This window comes from Crinia signifera, chromosome 4 (assembly GCF_055691185.1).
Source record: "Crinia signifera chromosome 4, ASM5569118v1, whole genome shotgun sequence".
Lineage (NCBI taxonomy): Eukaryota > Metazoa > Chordata > Amphibia > Anura > Myobatrachidae > Crinia > Crinia signifera.
Genome location: NC_139220.1, coordinates 52072318 through 52089750, shown reverse-complemented (window position 1 = coordinate 52089750; position 17433 = coordinate 52072318). Strand labels below are relative to the sequence as shown.

At 45.4% G+C, this 17433-nt stretch overlaps 1 protein-coding gene across 1 annotated transcript in view; it reads left to right on the top strand.

Moving 5' to 3' along the window:
* GM2A (ganglioside GM2 activator) overlaps window positions 1–11355 on the top strand; it is a 34128-nt gene extending 22773 nt beyond the window's left edge. The window contains exons 3-4 of the mRNA XM_083181755.1: window positions 7312–7494; window positions 10466–11355. Of these exons, the coding sequence (XP_083037881.1) occupies window positions 7312–7494; window positions 10466–10636 (354 nt within the window). The 3' untranslated portion in view covers window positions 10637–11355. The remainder of the gene's footprint in view (window positions 1–7311; window positions 7495–10465) is intronic.
* Window positions 11356–17433: the final 6078 nt, after the last annotated feature.

Here is a 17433-nt window from a genome sequence, read left to right as displayed (position 1 = left end):
GTAACATGTGAGGATCAGATATTGCTGGTGTACAATAAGACTTCCAGCAGTAACATGATTTATATATTATATTGCTATACAACTGAAAAACAGAGCTGTAACAGTATGAGTGTATGGATGCAGGCCCCAATGCTTAGCGGTTCCTGATCTGTAACTGACAGCATGGGAGGTGCCAGCCAGTAACACAGGGACACTGGCCAGCCACCACTACTATAATCCCTCCCACTACAAAGGACAACTGCTAGAGATGAGACATTGGTCTAAGATTTAATTTACTAAACAAACATTTTACTGACCTTCATTTCCAATCAGCTGGGATAACTCTCGGCAGCTCATGGTAGCCGGAGGCAGAAGGTGATCAAATAAAAAAAAAAAAAGAGGGGAAAAAGAGAAAGAAAAAGCACAGATGTAATTGTGCGCTGAGCTCCACTCACTGATAACTCACTAGGAGAATCACTGTTAGAAAATAATCGCCTGCAAATTGTTCTCACCTGAGAGGCCTTTTCTCCTGCGTCCACATCATCTGCTGTCCAGGAAATGCCAGTGATATTGCTGTGCACTGAGGATTGCAATGTGGCATGCGGGCGGCAGTTGGTGATGGTCATGCGGCACATCACATCTACAGTATACCCCACATTATTCTCTTCCCTCTTATGTTACACAGGGGGACAGGTGGAAAACCACCAAGAACAGGGTGTTTTAAGGCATATACTCAAACTATCTCACATCTGCTGCCAGGACTACTGGATTGTACAGAGCCACATGGAAATGCACATACAGAGTATATACACACATTGGTCTGGGTTTGTCAATCGCACAGATACTAATCACCTATAAAGTACCCCTTTATTGGTGTCTATCTACACAGATCATGAGTCATTTTTCTGGGGTGTGCTACCACTGGACAATAAGCAGGGGCTGGCTGGCAACTTTCCAGAGTTCAGAGCACTGGCCCATAAGTAACAACGCATCATTAAATGGCGGCTTTTCGGTAAAAAAATATGTATTAATAAAAAAAACAAACATAATAACGACACCACAGGCTGCTCCCCCTGTATAATAACAGGACACCACAGGCTGCTCCCCCTGTATAATATCAGAACACCACAGGCTGCCCCCCAGTATTAAAATAACAGAATAGGACACCACAGGCTGCTCCCTCTGTATAATCATACCAGAACATCATAGGCTGCTCCCCCTGTATAATTATACCTTACACCACAGGCTGCTCCCCCGCATAATAACAAGAAGACACCTCAGGCTGCTCCCCTATATTCAAAGATCAGGACACCACAGGCTGCTCCCTCTGTATAATTATACCAGGACACCACAGGCTGCTCCCCTTTATAATTATACCAAGACTGTCCTGGTATAATTATACAGGGGGAGCAGCCTGTGGTGTCCTGGCAAGACACCACAGGCTGCTCCCCCTGTATAATTATACCTTACACCACAGGCTGCTCCCCCTGTGTAATTATACCAAGACTGTCCTGGTATAATTATACAGAGGGAGCAGCCTGTGGTGTCCTGGCAGGACACCACAGGCTGCTCCCCCTGTATAATTATACCTTTCACCACAAGCTGCTCCCCCTGTATAATTATACCAAGACTGTTCTGGAATAATTATACAGGGAGAGCAGCCTGTGGTGTCCTGGGAGGACACCACAGGCTGCTCCCCCTGTTTATTTATACCAGGACACTACATGCAGCTCCCCCTGTATAATTACACCAAGACTTTTCTGGTATAATTATACAGGGGGAGCAGCCTGTGGTGTCCTGGCAGGACACCACAGGCTGCTCCCCCTGTTTATTTATACCAGGACACCACAGGCAGATCCCCCACCCCCATTATAACACCCAATACATAGTACTGTAACTTGCTTTTAGGCCCGGGTCCGTGCTCCACTGCTGCGGCTCCCGTCTCTCTGCCCTGCCTTGCTTCCCCACGCTGCGGCTCCATCCTCTGAGTAGCAGTCCTTCGTCCACCGCGGCCTGCCCCTTCCCCCCTAGAGGCACGAGTGGTTGGCCAGGAATCAGGCCAACAAGAATGTCAATGTAACAGGCGGCCGGCCTGGGACATGTGAACATGTCCTCATGCAGGAGGCCGGCGGCCATGTTCCTGTAGCCGCGGCATGGCCTACAGGAGTTCTTCAAAATGTAAAATACAAGGCGGCCCGAAAATAAGTATTACAAGACTGGGAATGAAAAGAATGTCCTATTGTGGTGCACTAATTTATCATTATCATTTAATACTGTACATTGGACCACAATAGGACATTCTTTTCCTTCCCACTTCTTATATACACACACACACACACAGAGAGAGAGAGAGAGAGAGACAGAGACAGTAAATCAAGTAAGGGGGAAATAAATGTAATAGGATGAGGAAATCAGAAAGTGAGAGATTTGGTAAAATATCTCCAGTTTTTAAAGCTGCAATCATTTACACTGCAAAATCAAACTGGTTTTACAGTGTAAATGATTGCGCTTACCAAATCTTACCAAATCTCTCACTATGTGAATCTCCTATTTCATTTTACCCCTTGTCTATAAAGAAATAAATTGACACATCGTAATAAGTAAGTTCAGCCTATAGCATTGTAGTGATGTATGTAGGTAAAAGTAAAGTTTCCCAATCCATTCAGATTCACCATACAGTTGAAACATCTCCCACATCCTTAGAACCAAGGTTGGACTGGCACACAGGGGAACAGGGAAACCCCTGGTAGGCCCCATGTCCTGTGTCCACTTAATATATATATATATATATATATATATATACATACAAGCCTCTGGGTCAGCTGACCACACCCCCTCTGACTGGCCACACCCCTAAACATGGGCCCTTGTCACTACATTCCCCTGGTGGGTCCGTCATGGCCCAGTCTGCCGCTGCTTATAACAGTTATCTGAGAGTATCACATACTGGTCATAATAATAAATGATTGCAATGTCACTGACGGTTCTTCTGTGTATGAATGAACAAATCCCTGTAGAGCAAATCTGCAAAGCTGAAGCTCAGAAACTGTCGTCCAAGCATACTGTTCTGCAGAATAATCATACAGATAATGTCACTATTCTCATAAACGATCAGCAGATGATTAGATAATACTGTAATACAAACCAGCGGCAGGAGGCAGTAGGCAGTAGGCTGGAGATAATTATTCAGCTGTAGTAGTAATACTGGTGAATGATCCAGCCAGGGAGCAGAAGATTGGAATGGTCAGAGGCATTTGAAAAATATAAATTTTGGGAGCATCATAGTATACCATAGCCAAGCCACAACATGTGTAGTTAGGAACACCGATATCCAGAGCCAGATTAAGGTCTAAATGGGCCTGGAGCTGAAAATGATCAAGGGCCTATTATGCGCAATAGTAGGGGTTGTGGCCAGCATCTAATAATGTGGGGGATGTGACCAGTGTTCTGTTTGGGTGGTCTGCTCATGGGTGTGTCACTATTTGTGTAAATACTTTCAACTAATTATATATACCTGGAAAATGCAGGGGGCTGGCATAAGAAAAATGCAGGGAGATATATTGGCGGGTGCACTCCAGGACGCCGATGTCCTAAGATACTTGCGGGGTGCGGCGGCACTCCAGTTATAAAAATAATACTGAAAACCGAAACTTGGTAGACAGTATGTCAGCACCTTTTATGTGGTAACCTAAGTTTACCACACCATATACCCCTTATACAAATCATGCAACACAATAGTAACCCCCTTATACTGTACTTGCCTCTTACACATTATGCCACATGGAATGAGACAAAATTCACACCGATTCACACTATGGCACACAGATGGAGTCAAAATTCACGTTGTGCCACACAGATTAAGGCAACAGTCACATTTTGCCAAATGGATTGAGCCAAAATACACACTATACCAGGCATGTCCAAACAGTGGCCCTCCAGCTGTTGTGAAACTACACGTCCCAGCATGCCTTGACATAGTTTTAGCATTCCCTAATTGCAAAACTGTGGCAATGCATGATGGGACTTGTAGTTTCACAGCTGGAGGGCCATAGTTTGGACATGCCTGTACTATACCAAACAGATTGAGCAATAATGCACAATATGCTTCATAAATAAGGGCATTGCGCGCCAAAGGCGCACATTAAAAATTTACACCATAATGTTCATTACATGTTAACCCTCACACCATAATCTCCATTACGTATTATGCCAAACACCATAATGCCTATTAAAAATGATGCTACATAAGTGTTGCTTACCTACATGTTCATTGCCAGGGGTTCCATGCTCATTGCCAAGGGGAAATTCATGCTCGCGGAAACTGGGGGACAGTCTCCGCCGGGCAGAAATGACTGCCATTAACAGCCGGGCAGAGAGCAGGGGGCTGCCCGGCTGTATTCAGAGCACTGCAGGTCCCGGCTATTTGAAATAATACCCCTTTCATACCAGAAAATGTAGCGAATATGGTCCCAGGATCATGCAGGGACATTCTCAGACTGGCCCCTTTTACAGAAGCCTAGTCCCTGCATTTTCTGGTGTGAGGGGGAGAGAAAACCACCCCGCCCCCTTTAAACAACCAGCTATATCTTCGAAACCAACTGACCCATTTACATGTAGCCTTCGAATGATTTTGGTCCCGTGAAACTGGGCCGTTTGGTTCCAGAGAAATCTGCCCTCAAACAACATGAACAGCCATGAAATTACATTTCAGAAATGAAAAAAACAAACAGTTTTACCTGCAATATCTCTAGAACCAATGAACCCATATGGACCAGGTATCAGATTGAAGGCCCAGCGATTTGGGTTCGACTGAGATCAACCTCGAGTTTCTGTGATGCTGTAGGGGAACTGGCAGCCGGTGGAACCGGGTGGAGGTCGGAATTAGCGGGTCCCATGTTATCTTATGGGGAAAACGTTCCAGGTTTTCCTGGCGGTATCTCCGGTTCCCGGGGGTTAGCGACGCGGGGCTGGTCTCGTTGGAAAGCCCTGACCCTCAGCTACAAAATGGAAACTATTTGGAGAGTGGGCCTGGAGCTATAGCTCCATCAGGCCCATTGTTAATCTGGCTCTGCATGCACATATGTGCCCTTGCAGACTTATTGGGTTCTACCACTTACCCCATATTGCACCTGTATAGGTGGGGCAGGGACAATATGTGGCCAAGGACAGTGCGGTCATGTTCACACAATTACAAGCACGTGCAGCCTGGGGCCTTACAAACTGGTAATATGAGTGGTTAGCAGGGCGCTGCAGATAACAGGGGAAGGTGGCCAGCTTGTGAACCCCTTGTGCTTGGCTGTTTGCCCGTGCTCTGCTGATGTTGATGGCTGATGTCTTCATTCCATGGGCATATAATATCCTTTTTTTGTTGCATATGACACAGGGTGTATCGCATCCTCCGTTACCACAGAGGGTGTGTATGATTAGGTGCTGTATTATGGCAAATGTGTTTGAGGCACATCATTTCAATTATTTAAAACATAGGCACAGGCTGGTCTTTAGTGTATGTGATGCCTGGCATAAACCAGCTTCAGGTAGCTGCTTATGGTTGGGAAGAAATTACATACAACTGTGTACCAGGACCCATGTGGGAAAAGGACAGAAGGTAACAAACATAAGGACATTTTTACACAGAAAGGAAAATCACTACAGGGGAGAGCAGAGAGTGCCGGATGACTCAAACAGTCAGGATTCTGAAGGTCCTTTCTCTCGACATCAGAATCCAGACTGCTAAATGCCCGTCAGTCCGATCCCGACTACCAGGGGCTATTTTTTAGTAAGTAGAAAGAGTTTTTCATGTTGTTTGTGTCAATGTTTACACCTGAGTACAAGGACGCCCAATCAGTGTACCGCTTTGCTCGTCATGCTTCGCACCAGCCTTTACCATTGCCAATCGGAGGCCACGTGGATGCTAATGCAGGAAATAGTCCAGAAAATTACAGAAAAGAAAATTGTGAAAAACATGTCGACCTTTCCATGTGTCAACCACTGCCATGTGTTGACTTTTCACCATGTCGACAATATGTATGTCAACCCTAGGTTGTCAACCTATTGTTTTTTGAACTAGACATTGTCGGCTATCCGGATCCCTACACTAACAACCCTGACTACAGTGGGGCGTTTCTGATGGGTGGTAACTTGAGGGGAGGGGGCTAGCTAGGCAACAGCTTGCCATAGGCAGCCCCTGCTTCTTAAGATGCGGTTGCAGTGAAACTAGCGGCCATGTTGAGAGCGAGATTCTGTCCATAGCTGTACAGCATGCTATAGTTTCGCTGATTTGGCCTTGCAAACGGATTTGCCAGCAATTGAATTTCCCCTTTGGCTACACAGGATGTCAGGTGTTTTCAGACCCTGGCAACACCTGCGAACAAAATGAGGGTGACAGCCCCTGTTTTGGACAGTGGTGCTCTTTGCCTGCCCCCCCCCCCCAGCAGCGCTGCGGCTTGGGAGCACTGCGAGCGACCACACAGGATGCATTCTACTCATACGCTGAACGGGCCGTGTACTTGCCCACTTGTACTGTCCACCTGCTATTGGAATGGTAAGCAGACTATTGTGAAAATCAGTTGTTTTCTCATTTCGTCCTCATTCTACCTGTCCTTTATTTCAGGTCACAGTGCTATTGTGTTATTCCTAGCAATATTAGGTTCATCATAATTAAACCTTTGCTTGTTTGCTCTTTAGCCACTTAAGATCATTTCAGCTTGCAGGAATGTTCTCCTTATCACAGCAGGGCTTACACACTTCATGGAATAGGCTTAAAGTGCACAAACATTTCAACACACATCAACTGAGCCGTCAGTGTGTTGTCACGTTGTGCTGAACCAATGGCACCGGTTGAAGGAGCCCTCGTGTTTATGTTATTTTGATTTGTTTCTTAAGGTGGTCGTACGGTACGGTGACTTCTCCACTCAAGGAAGTCACCAGCGATCCCCCTCCTTGTGCCACCTGGATATATTGCATGTGATCCTTTGGCAATTAATATATCGAATGTGATCCTTTTGCATGCCTGGCTCAGAAGCAACCGTAGAGATTGCTTACGCAACCGGTGCAACTCACAGGGTCCGGTGCGATGCGCACAGGACCACACATTGCATTGGACCTGCTGTCATTCACCAGCAATCTTGGCTTTTTTCCTGCGATTGATTGCCAGAAAAATCGCAGAAAAAGAGCCCAAATTGCAGTTGAATTTCTTAGAGTATGAGGGCCTATAAGAGAGAGTGACATTGTTTTCAGCAAAGAAATGGTGATAATTATGTAACGTTATCTAATATTGCTGGCATCTGTTCTCTTTAAGAAAACATTGTTTTTTTCTTTGCATACCTTTCCCAGATCACAGTTACGGCTGCAAAAAAGCTCATGGGCGAATGGCTGAAGATCCCCTGCGTGGATAACGTTGGAAGCTGCACCTATGACAATTTTTGTGACATTCTAGAGCAGTTAATTCAGCCAGGACAGGACTGTCCAGAACCTCTGCGTAGCTATGGATTACCCTGTCGCTGTCCCTTTAAAGAAGTAAGTTCCACCTTTATGTAAATTAGTCACTTTTTCCAATCTGTGACTTTCTATATCGGGTGTATGGACATCTGGTGACAGTGACTCCTTCAAGATGGCGTCCGCAACGTAACTTTGTTTTAGCAATCGGCTTTGTCGGGGCGGTAGGCAGCCTACACATTCACAAAATAATTTCTTCTTGGCGATCTATAGCACTTATTTGACTATCAGACCCCACCCACTTATCCATCAGACCCCACCCACAGAAACCAGACTTTTCATATATATATATATATATATATATATATATATATATATATATATATATATATATATATATATGGCTAAGCTCCTCCCCATTTTGATACCAATTAGCTAGTTCATAGTTACATAGTAGGTAAGGCTGAAAAAAGACTTGCGTCCATCTAGTTCAACCTGGTATAGATATCCATTGCTGATTTGGTAGGTTCTGGTATTTTACAGACAAATTATATTTCTTATTTGTACCCATGGATGTTTTTCTCCAGTAAATGTTTGTCCAACTTTGCCTTGTTCAAAGCAGTGGTGGATTTATCCCTCATGGGGCCCTAGGCAATATACCAGTTTGGGGCCCTCCTCAAACAATCCACAGGACTATAATTTTGCTGCTGATTACAGCCGGCATAGCTAGAATACCTTGGCGCATCCACAGTCTAACAATAAATGCTCAGCTGCATGACAAAATCTGAATCAGGCTCTTGGTCTTTTGGAAGTGGCTTAATACCTGCGTCACATGTAAAGTAAACTGACTTCCCACAAAGGCCCTGATTCTGGACCGCTCGCTAAGCAGAGGTCGTTTGCTTCCTAGTAAGCGGCTATCAACTGCCCCCCCCCCCCATCCTGCCGAATCCCCTCGGTACTATGCAAGGGGATGTGTGCAAACACATCCCCTCGCTTGTGGCAGAAGGGGACAGAAAAAATGTCATGGTTGCCGACCATCAAATGGTTTCTCCCCCCTTCGGAAAAAAATCAGTTTAAAATGAGTCCGCCAAAGAGGGGGCGGGCTCTGATGTTCTGTGACATCAGCGCCCGCCCCCGTCAGGCCCGCCTGTGTTCCCAGAGGAACTCTCAGTGTCTTCATGGGGATGCCCAGAAAACGCTCCAGCCCCTGCCGCCCCCTTCTTCTCCTACCTGTATGAACGACTTGGTGCCTTGGTGTCATCAAAGGCGCTCCTACAGCCGCCCTGCACATGTGCAATTACACACATGCGCAGAGCTGCACCAGATGTATCAAGCTTCAAAAAGTGATACAATGAAGAGCGATAAACAACCAGCTCCATCCTGTAACATGACAGTTAGGAGCTGATTAGTTGTTTATCACTCTCCATTGTATCACTTTTTGAAGCTTGATACAGCTGGCTCTCCGTGAGAACCTTGGAGACTGGGACAGGTCCTTCCTGCGTATGTGCCGGCGGCTGAGTTTAGGGTAATCTGCAATGGTTGCTGTGGTTTCAAGGGGCGGAGCCAGAATGGATGCTAGGCAGACGATAGGGAAGTAAGCAAATTCTCTTCCTGTTTCGCATTGATGTTCAGAGTAAGCCATCCTGATATGGTGAATCTGAACGCACAGGATTAGCAAAGTAAGTGTAAGAATCCCTGTTTCGGTAAAGTGTCAGAGGTCCTTCCTTCTTAATATAAAACTTCTTAGCCCAGGCACACATGTGCTTACTGGCTTGTAGAGAAGCACAAGTGTAGGAGATGATGGAGCTGCACAGATGTTAGGAACCACTACACTGCTTATCTAAAGTGGCCCAGACCCAACTCCCTGGCCTACATGCATCCTCTACCATCACATCTCTGCTCTTCCACTGCTTCTTTAGGCCACAGATATTGGCCCTTATTCAGATCTGATCGCAGTACAAATTTGTTCTCAAAATTGACAAAACCATGTGCACTGCAGGTGGGGCAGATGTAACATGTGCAGAGAGAGTTACATTTGGGGAGTTATTTTGTTTCTATGCAGGGTAAATACTGGCTGCATTATTTTTACACTGCAATTTAGATTTCAGTTTTAACGCACCGCACACAAATGTAACTCTCTCTGCACATGTTACATCTGCCCCACCTGCAGTGCACATGGTTTTGCCCATTTTGAGAACAAATTTGTTCTGCGATCAGATCCGAATAAGGGCCATTGTTGCAATATGACCACAGTGTACAATAACAAATATACTAAACTGCGCAATTCTTTTGTTGGTACTTGTTTCCTAGCACGGCCACAATCGCGGTCATCGTGTACCTTAAAGTTAAGGTACACGATGCCCGCGATGGACCCGATTTCCTTTGAAATCAGGTCCATTTTGCCGGCAAAGGCGAAATCGCGGGCATCGCGTCGGTCGCGACCATTAACATTGTCCCCGACTCGACCGACGCGATGCCCGCGATTTTTCCATAGGCTTCAATGTTAAAATCGGGTCGGTCGCGTCGGTCGCATCGCATGCGATTTGGTCGCATGCGATGCGACCGACGCGATTTTTCCGACACGACCACCCCGATGGAAATCGGTGTGGCCGTGCTAGGAAACAAGTACCCTTTTGTTTATCATGTTGTGTTGCAAGATCTTATTGCAGTGGTTCCCAGTCTGTGTGCCGTGGCTTCGGGACACGGGTGTGGTATAAATCCCCGAAGGTCGGGATTCCGACAGTCATTACTCAGACATCGGAATCCCGACTGCACAGTGGGGGGAGCGCAATGAAGCCCCTTGCGGGCACGCTGCGCTCGCCGCACTGCGGGCACGGTGGCGAGCTGCACTTGCCACCTATTTTATTCTCCCTCTATAGGGGTCGTGGACCCCCACGAGGGAGCAGTCGGGATTCCGACGTCGGAGTAATGACTGTCGGAATCCCGACTGTCGGGGAGCCGTCCAGGAGCCACTGACTTATTGCATTCTAAGGAACTGTGCCCTAATACTGATAACTAATGGTTTTTTTATATATATATTTTTCTCTTTAAGGGAATTTACTATTTGCCTGTTTCCAGCTTTGAAGTCCCAAGCATGGCTATACCGTCCTGGTTTTCTAATGGAGATTACCGCATAACTGTTGTTGTCAGCCACGGAGACCAGGAGATTGGATGCGCCCAAATCACATTTTCCCTAGCTGGAACTTATATGCCTTGGGACTAAAGCGAAGTCCATAAAAGAGGAAAATGGGGACCATTTAGTACAGAAATAATGATCCAATATAATAATAATGTCACCAATCCCAGACATAGGGGACATTAATACTGTACATTGTAGGAGGTTTTCCGAGTTTTAAAATATCACTCCCTTTGTGTCATGAGTACCGCCTCACAGGACAGCCAAGACCCGAGTCAATGATGAACAAGATTATAATATTGCATCTATAGTGGTATTGCACATGTGTTATTAGCCATGCAGCACACATGGCTGTGTTTTATGAATTTAACCCTTTGCTGGCAATAATAGTTGTAAATAACTTCAGAATATTGAGATAATGCATAATGTAGATTATTACATGTAGGATTATACTTCAGATAGGATTGGGGCCAGGCAGAATGGTCCTATTTGATACATGCACTGGAGAGGGGGGTCGCTGCCACTTCATCAGTACTTTTTGGTATTATTAAGCCATTGCACTCACAGCAAAAGTACCATATCTCCCGCTTTGTAAGCCGAGGATTCCGCCTGTATTAATTGCTGCTTATCTCCTTGGGAAGCCCGCCGTGTGCCTATACGGGAGACCCATCCATTCATGCTGGTGCTCATCTTTATTCTTTACTTAGAAATAATAATGTTACCTAACAAAAAATAAAGCATTATATGTAAATAAGAATAAAACATTCTGACATAGCTCCTGCCAATCATGTGTCAAAAATCTGAAATACCCGTAGCAGTGTCATTTTGTATTTGATGGAATCGTAAGGGGGTCAATTTGGTTTGTTTGGATGGGGCCGAATTTGGCCCCGTTCCGATGGTTGGTGGACTGCGCATGTGCACGGACTTTTGTGCGCATGTGCAGGTGCACTGTGTGAATGACCGCATCGATTTACAATCTCTCCGGGACGGTGCGGCGTGGGGTGGCGTGTGGCAGTGGGCTCGGGTGTCGCCCATGGGAACGCCCATGAAATGCTGGGCATTCCCATGGGACTGCGGGCGGTACAAAGTGTGCCGGGGGGTGGGAGGCTGATGTCACATGACTTCAGCGGCCCACCCTGTCTTCATCCCACTGCCATCAAATATAAGTCAGTCTCCACAGTCTAAGTATCCACTGACTTATACCATCAAATGACTTTCCCTGCTGCGGGCCCTGCTGCGAGAGGATATGTCTTTGTGACAAATACCCTTGCATGGTTGCGAGAGTATACGGTGGCGGGGCGTGCATTTGTGGGGCGGCATTACAAGGACTTGGTAAGCTGTGAGCTTTGCATGCGAATGGAGGCAAAACATTAATTCGGATGCGTGAGGGGACATTCGCCGCGTGAATGGGGGGGCGGGCATTTGTGCGGGCGGCATTAAGTTGGTTCGCAGTTTGCGAGTCAACCAGAATGATCTCCTTGGTTTCTTTTTGTCTTCAGCTCACATTGTGGCACAGCTCACATTGTGGCACTACCCCGTCTCCTTCCACCTAGTCCTTACAATTATTCAAGTGCATAGTCCTACTTCTGAAAGGTCAGTACACCGATTGGATACAGAACATGGGTGGATTTCAAAATAGGACAGAATTGCAGCACATATAGGTATTCAACTATAAAAAGTAAAAAAAAAACTGCACTTTTCGCTATTTTTAGGTTGAATATACATACAACCTATTCAATTAATTCTCATTTTGAAAAAAAATGAATGGATCTGTAAATAACTTACGATCCACATGGGTTTGGCGAAATTGCGTCTGCTTTCAACTGTTTTTTAGGGCGAGATGTAATAAAGGGAAAATGCGGTAAAACCCCCGTTTTACCGCATTTTCCTATGTACTAAAACCCGTTCGCAGCGATATCGCAGGGCAGGGTATCGCCACCTTTGGGTGGCGATACCCTATAGAAGCCTATGGGCTTCTTTTCGCCGCCCGCCACGTTGCTGCAACCCCGCCACCTCGCCGACCCCCCCTTTCCCCCCTCCCTTGGGCTTACCTTCTTGCAGGTCCTCCTGGACCCCGGAAGGTAAGCCCTTCCTCCCCCTAGCAATGCAGCCGGACGTCCTTCCGGCTGCAGGGGGGAGGAGGAAGCGCCGGGGACAGCTTGCTTAGCTGTCCCCGGCATGAAAGCAGCAGAAGCCGGCTGGGAGGTGACGGAGACCCCCGCAGACCACAGTACAGGTATCGCGGGGGGGGGGGGGGCTCCGTCACCGCATCGCGATGCCAGCCGCATATGTTAGTACATATGCGGCGGCATCGGGGGGGGGGGGGGGGCGTGAAGGGCGGCGATGTATTTTAATACATCCCGCCCTTAGTCTTGTTTCCTGACCCACTTTTGACTTTAAAAAAGTGAACTGCATAATGTTTGACTTTTCTTTTTGTTTTGTTACATATCTACTAATTGTTGTCATTAACATGATTACATTGTATTGACAGTCTCAATATAAATGTAATTTGAAAAAAAAAAAAAAATGAACTGCATCTGCAAACATGACTAAAAACTGTCCGAAAACGGACGTAATAAAATAATAAAGAAAACATTTGTGGCTACTTGAAAAAATGTACTTAATTAAATACCCCCATAGGGCATTAATCATAGGTAGGAGCAATTTGCACCCTGGCTAAATCATATTGCACTGCAGGCGGGAATACAAAGCTGTCCAGCATTCATTCACTTCATTCAAAAGCAGCCTGTACTTTCTTTACATGCAAGTAAATACATCTGCATTGCAACAATGTTTTGTTACATTAGAAAATTGCTCTTGTTTTTATTATCTCCTCATTCTGAATCAGTGATTCTTCAGAAATGTATGTGATACCCCTTTCACACCGCACTTGTTAAACGGTATATTGCCGTTTTTTTCACATTTTAACACGTTTAAGGCTGCAGTGGGAAAGCGCCAGAGTTAATTTACCGGTTAAAGATAACCGGTATTTCAAAACGTTTAAAAAGCAGAGTCCTACATGTTTCAGAGCCGTTTTTTATGCAGTGAGAATGGCTCTGAAATGGTATTTAGTAAAAACAACAGATTACAGACCTGTGATAGGCTGTCCCCTGCATTCTGCCTTGAAACGTGTACAGGGGATTAAACGGGTTGACTGATGTGAATGGTACTTAAACGGTATTTAAAAACGGTAATCTACTGCAATGTGAAGGCTTAGACCCGTTTTAAATACCGTTTAAAAATACCGGTTTTTAAAACATTTTGGCAATGTGAAAGCGGTATGAATTTATAGTTATTCTTAATGCTGGGTGTGTCTTCATTACCAGCCTCAAAGCACTGAGGTCATGGGCTCAATTCCCACCATGGTCCTAACTGTGTGGAGTTTGTATATTCTCCCCGGGCTTGTGTGGAGTTTTCTCTGGGTACTCCGGTTTCCTCCCACAATTCAAAATTATATTGGAAGGTTTATTAGCTCCCAATAAAATTAACCCTAGAATGAATGTGTGTGCACTATAAAAATAACTGGTAATAAATAAATAAAAAGGGAAAAAGTAACACTAGGGAGCACTGTAAATAAATAAGTATCAATATAGTTATTAAAACAGTATCACATTAAAACAATAATCAGCACATTAACAACTCCTATTTCTACAGCCTCAATGAGCACAGTCTGACTTAATTAAAAGTCAATAATACAGAAAGTCTTATTTCACAGTTTGTATTAAACATGCAATGTTAGCATCCTCTAGTAAAGGCAGCGTTATGCTCAACCTCCACAGAAGCTATCTGCAATAAACGGAATATACCTCCAATTAGGGTGTAGACACCCAGCCTGCCAGAGCCATTTGCAGTGGAAGGTTTATTCTACCTGTGATTGTAGGGAACAGCTGCTGGTGATAGGAGCTGTGTGCCCCTCTTTGGCGCTGTAGATTGAAAAAGGGTGCAGTTGGATTTTCGACAGGCAGTGTTGAGCTCTGCAGAAGATGTTATCCAGCAGTACTACCCTTTTTTTTTCAATAGTTTTTGAGATTTTTTACATGTAACATAAGATGCCACCTATTAGGGTAGTTAGGGCAACAGTATAGAGCAGGGCAGGCCAACCTGTGGCTCTCCAGATGTTGTGAAACTACAAATCCCAGCATGCCTTGACACAGTTTTAACACTCCCTTATAGCAAAACTGTGGCAAGGCATGATGGGATTTGTAGTTTGACAACATCTGGAGCGCCACAGGTTGGCCAGGCCTGGTATAGAGCTATAAAACAGGCAGGAGTAAATACAACAATATTATACGGTCGCATGTAAATGAACAGAGTATGCACAACACATGGACACAGAATATCTCCAAAAACTAATTATGATACTGCATTCCCCGAAGGCGCCATTCGGGCATGACCAGACAGAAACAATGTAGAATATATAGGGAAAGGATAATTATAAGCTTAACTAAAGAGTACCCTCCCTTTTAGTAGGAATCTCTTATATTATATTTTGCAGAGCCCATATTTACCTAAAGTAAAAAAAAAAAAATATATATATATATATATATATATATATATATTATATATATATAAAGCCCAACTACCACAAATAAAATAAAATAAATCCCAAAATAAACCTACCTTAGAACCCCCACCCTGTATAACCTACCCCTAATTTAGGCATACCTGGAGCCCCTAAACCAACTAACCCCTACCCCACTAACTACACTATACCATAATCTATACTATCCTGGTTGACCCCTCCCTCCCCGATAAACAAAAGCAGTAAACTATTGGTCCTTAGCTAGACTAATATAATACCAACAGAACCATCAGGATAGAAACATCAACATCGTAGCTAATTAACCCTTCCATCCCACCCAAACTGAAGGATAATAGTAGTATGGACTGAGTGGGGCAATACAAAGGATAATAGGACACCTAACTAACAAGGACTATATATCAATGGCCCAAAACTAGGCTAAATCCAGCTTTCCCACAAGACATGGATATAGCAGCATTGCAGATATACCATTACACTAATTAACAGGATATAATGCACAAGTAGATCTGCGAACATAAAAAGGGACACAAAATAATGAAGGAACATAGCAAAGGCATGCACTGAGGAAATAGGCTTCATCGATAGCTATATGCTGGAAAACATTATTCTGGCCAAAAAGTTTCATGCTTGAGCGGATGGTAACCAGCTGTCGGGCTCCCCCTTGGCAGTTCAGGATGTATAAATGGGCAACCGGCAACCATATATAGCAAAAGTCAGAATCTCAAGGCCTCAGAGAACCGTATAGAAGGAGTCATTGTGGAAACCACGTTTGTGCATGTGGCTACTATATGGTTTGATATACTAGCCTGGCCAGTATTTAAGGTCTTGAAAGGATTGAGGTGTAATAAGTAGCTTGTTTCCAGTCATACGGAGATATTCAGGAATAAGTTCAGGATATTCATACAGCAAAATCAGGAACCGTAGATCCGCCTTTAGAAATAGTGGAGGAATGTCTACGCGGACCAGATTATCATCCCAATATATCATTACGGCATAGGGCCAGATTCTCTAAGCTTCAAAAGTGATAAAATGGGGAGTGATAAACAGCCAGCCAATCAGCTCCTGTCTGCCATGTCACTTACTGTGTCTGAAAAATGTCAGGCAGGAGCTGATTGGCTGTCTGTTTATCACTCTCCATGTTATCACTTTTGAATCTTAGAGAATCTGGCCCATAGTAAGTATCTTCAGATCGGGACAGGTCCATCAGAAAGCACCCATACAGGGTATGATCAGACACAGGAGCTGTAGGAACTGTAATATCATGGCCAGGCACGGCGACAGGGGGGTCAAGCGGGACAGCTGACCCGGGCCCCGCCGATCTGAAGGGCCCCAAAAACAGTAACTCCCACCCCACTCACTCAGTAGTCCTGACTCCTGACGGATGTTGTTCTCTCCCCTCAAATGGCTATTGACTAGCCAACAGCTGAGCTCAGCTACCAGAGTCCCGACACCCTTGCACGGTGGGTGGGCGTGGCTTCATGGGACCCAATGTGGGCGGGGCTAAACTGGACCCGGTCGGGGGCTGAGCTATAGGTGGCTGCTGCTTCCTGCCAAGTCTGCTGCTGCTGCATGACAGAGGAGAGGCTTCTGCAGTCATTTCCAGCCAGGCCCGCCCAGCCAGTCTGCACTCTGCGGATGTAAAGGTAAGGATGATGATGTACAGTATGTGTGTATACATGTAGGGTGGGTTAGGCTGCTGGGGGGTAAGGGTTAGGCCACAGGGTGTGAGGGTTAAACACTAGTGGGGAGGGTCAGAACTAGGGATCAGGACAGAGGCTTAGGAAGTGTGTCAGAATTATAAAGCGCAGGCTGCTGTGTTAGGGTGCACATCGGTGTGATACAGCGCATGCTGAGGGAGCATGTCAGTGTAATAAAGTGCAGGCCGCAGGGTGACGTTGTGTGTCGGTGTCATGGAGCACATGCCGCAGGGTGAGTGAGTGCATCAGTGTGAGAGCTCAGGCCACAGGGTGAAGGTGCGCTGCAGTGTGATAGAGTGCAGGCCACAGGGTAAAAGGTGCGCTTCAGTGTGATAGAGTGCAGGCCGCAGGGTGAGGGAGCACGTCGGTGTGATAAAGCACAGGGCCATCCAGCAGTCCCACACAGGGAAATAGTAGAATGTTAGCTGGAGGGGCAGAAGTAAAGCTGACTAATGCTGATTTCAGACCGCAAAACTGTCTTTGACCAGGTATTTTAAAATGTTTCTAAAAACAGGTTTGCCAGCTAAAACCCCTTTCACGCTGCATATCTTTAAACGGTACTTCAGGGCAGTTTTTGACCCTTCACAACATTGAACCCGTTTAAACCCATTGAAAACAGTGGATGAAAAAAACGGGTCTGAAAC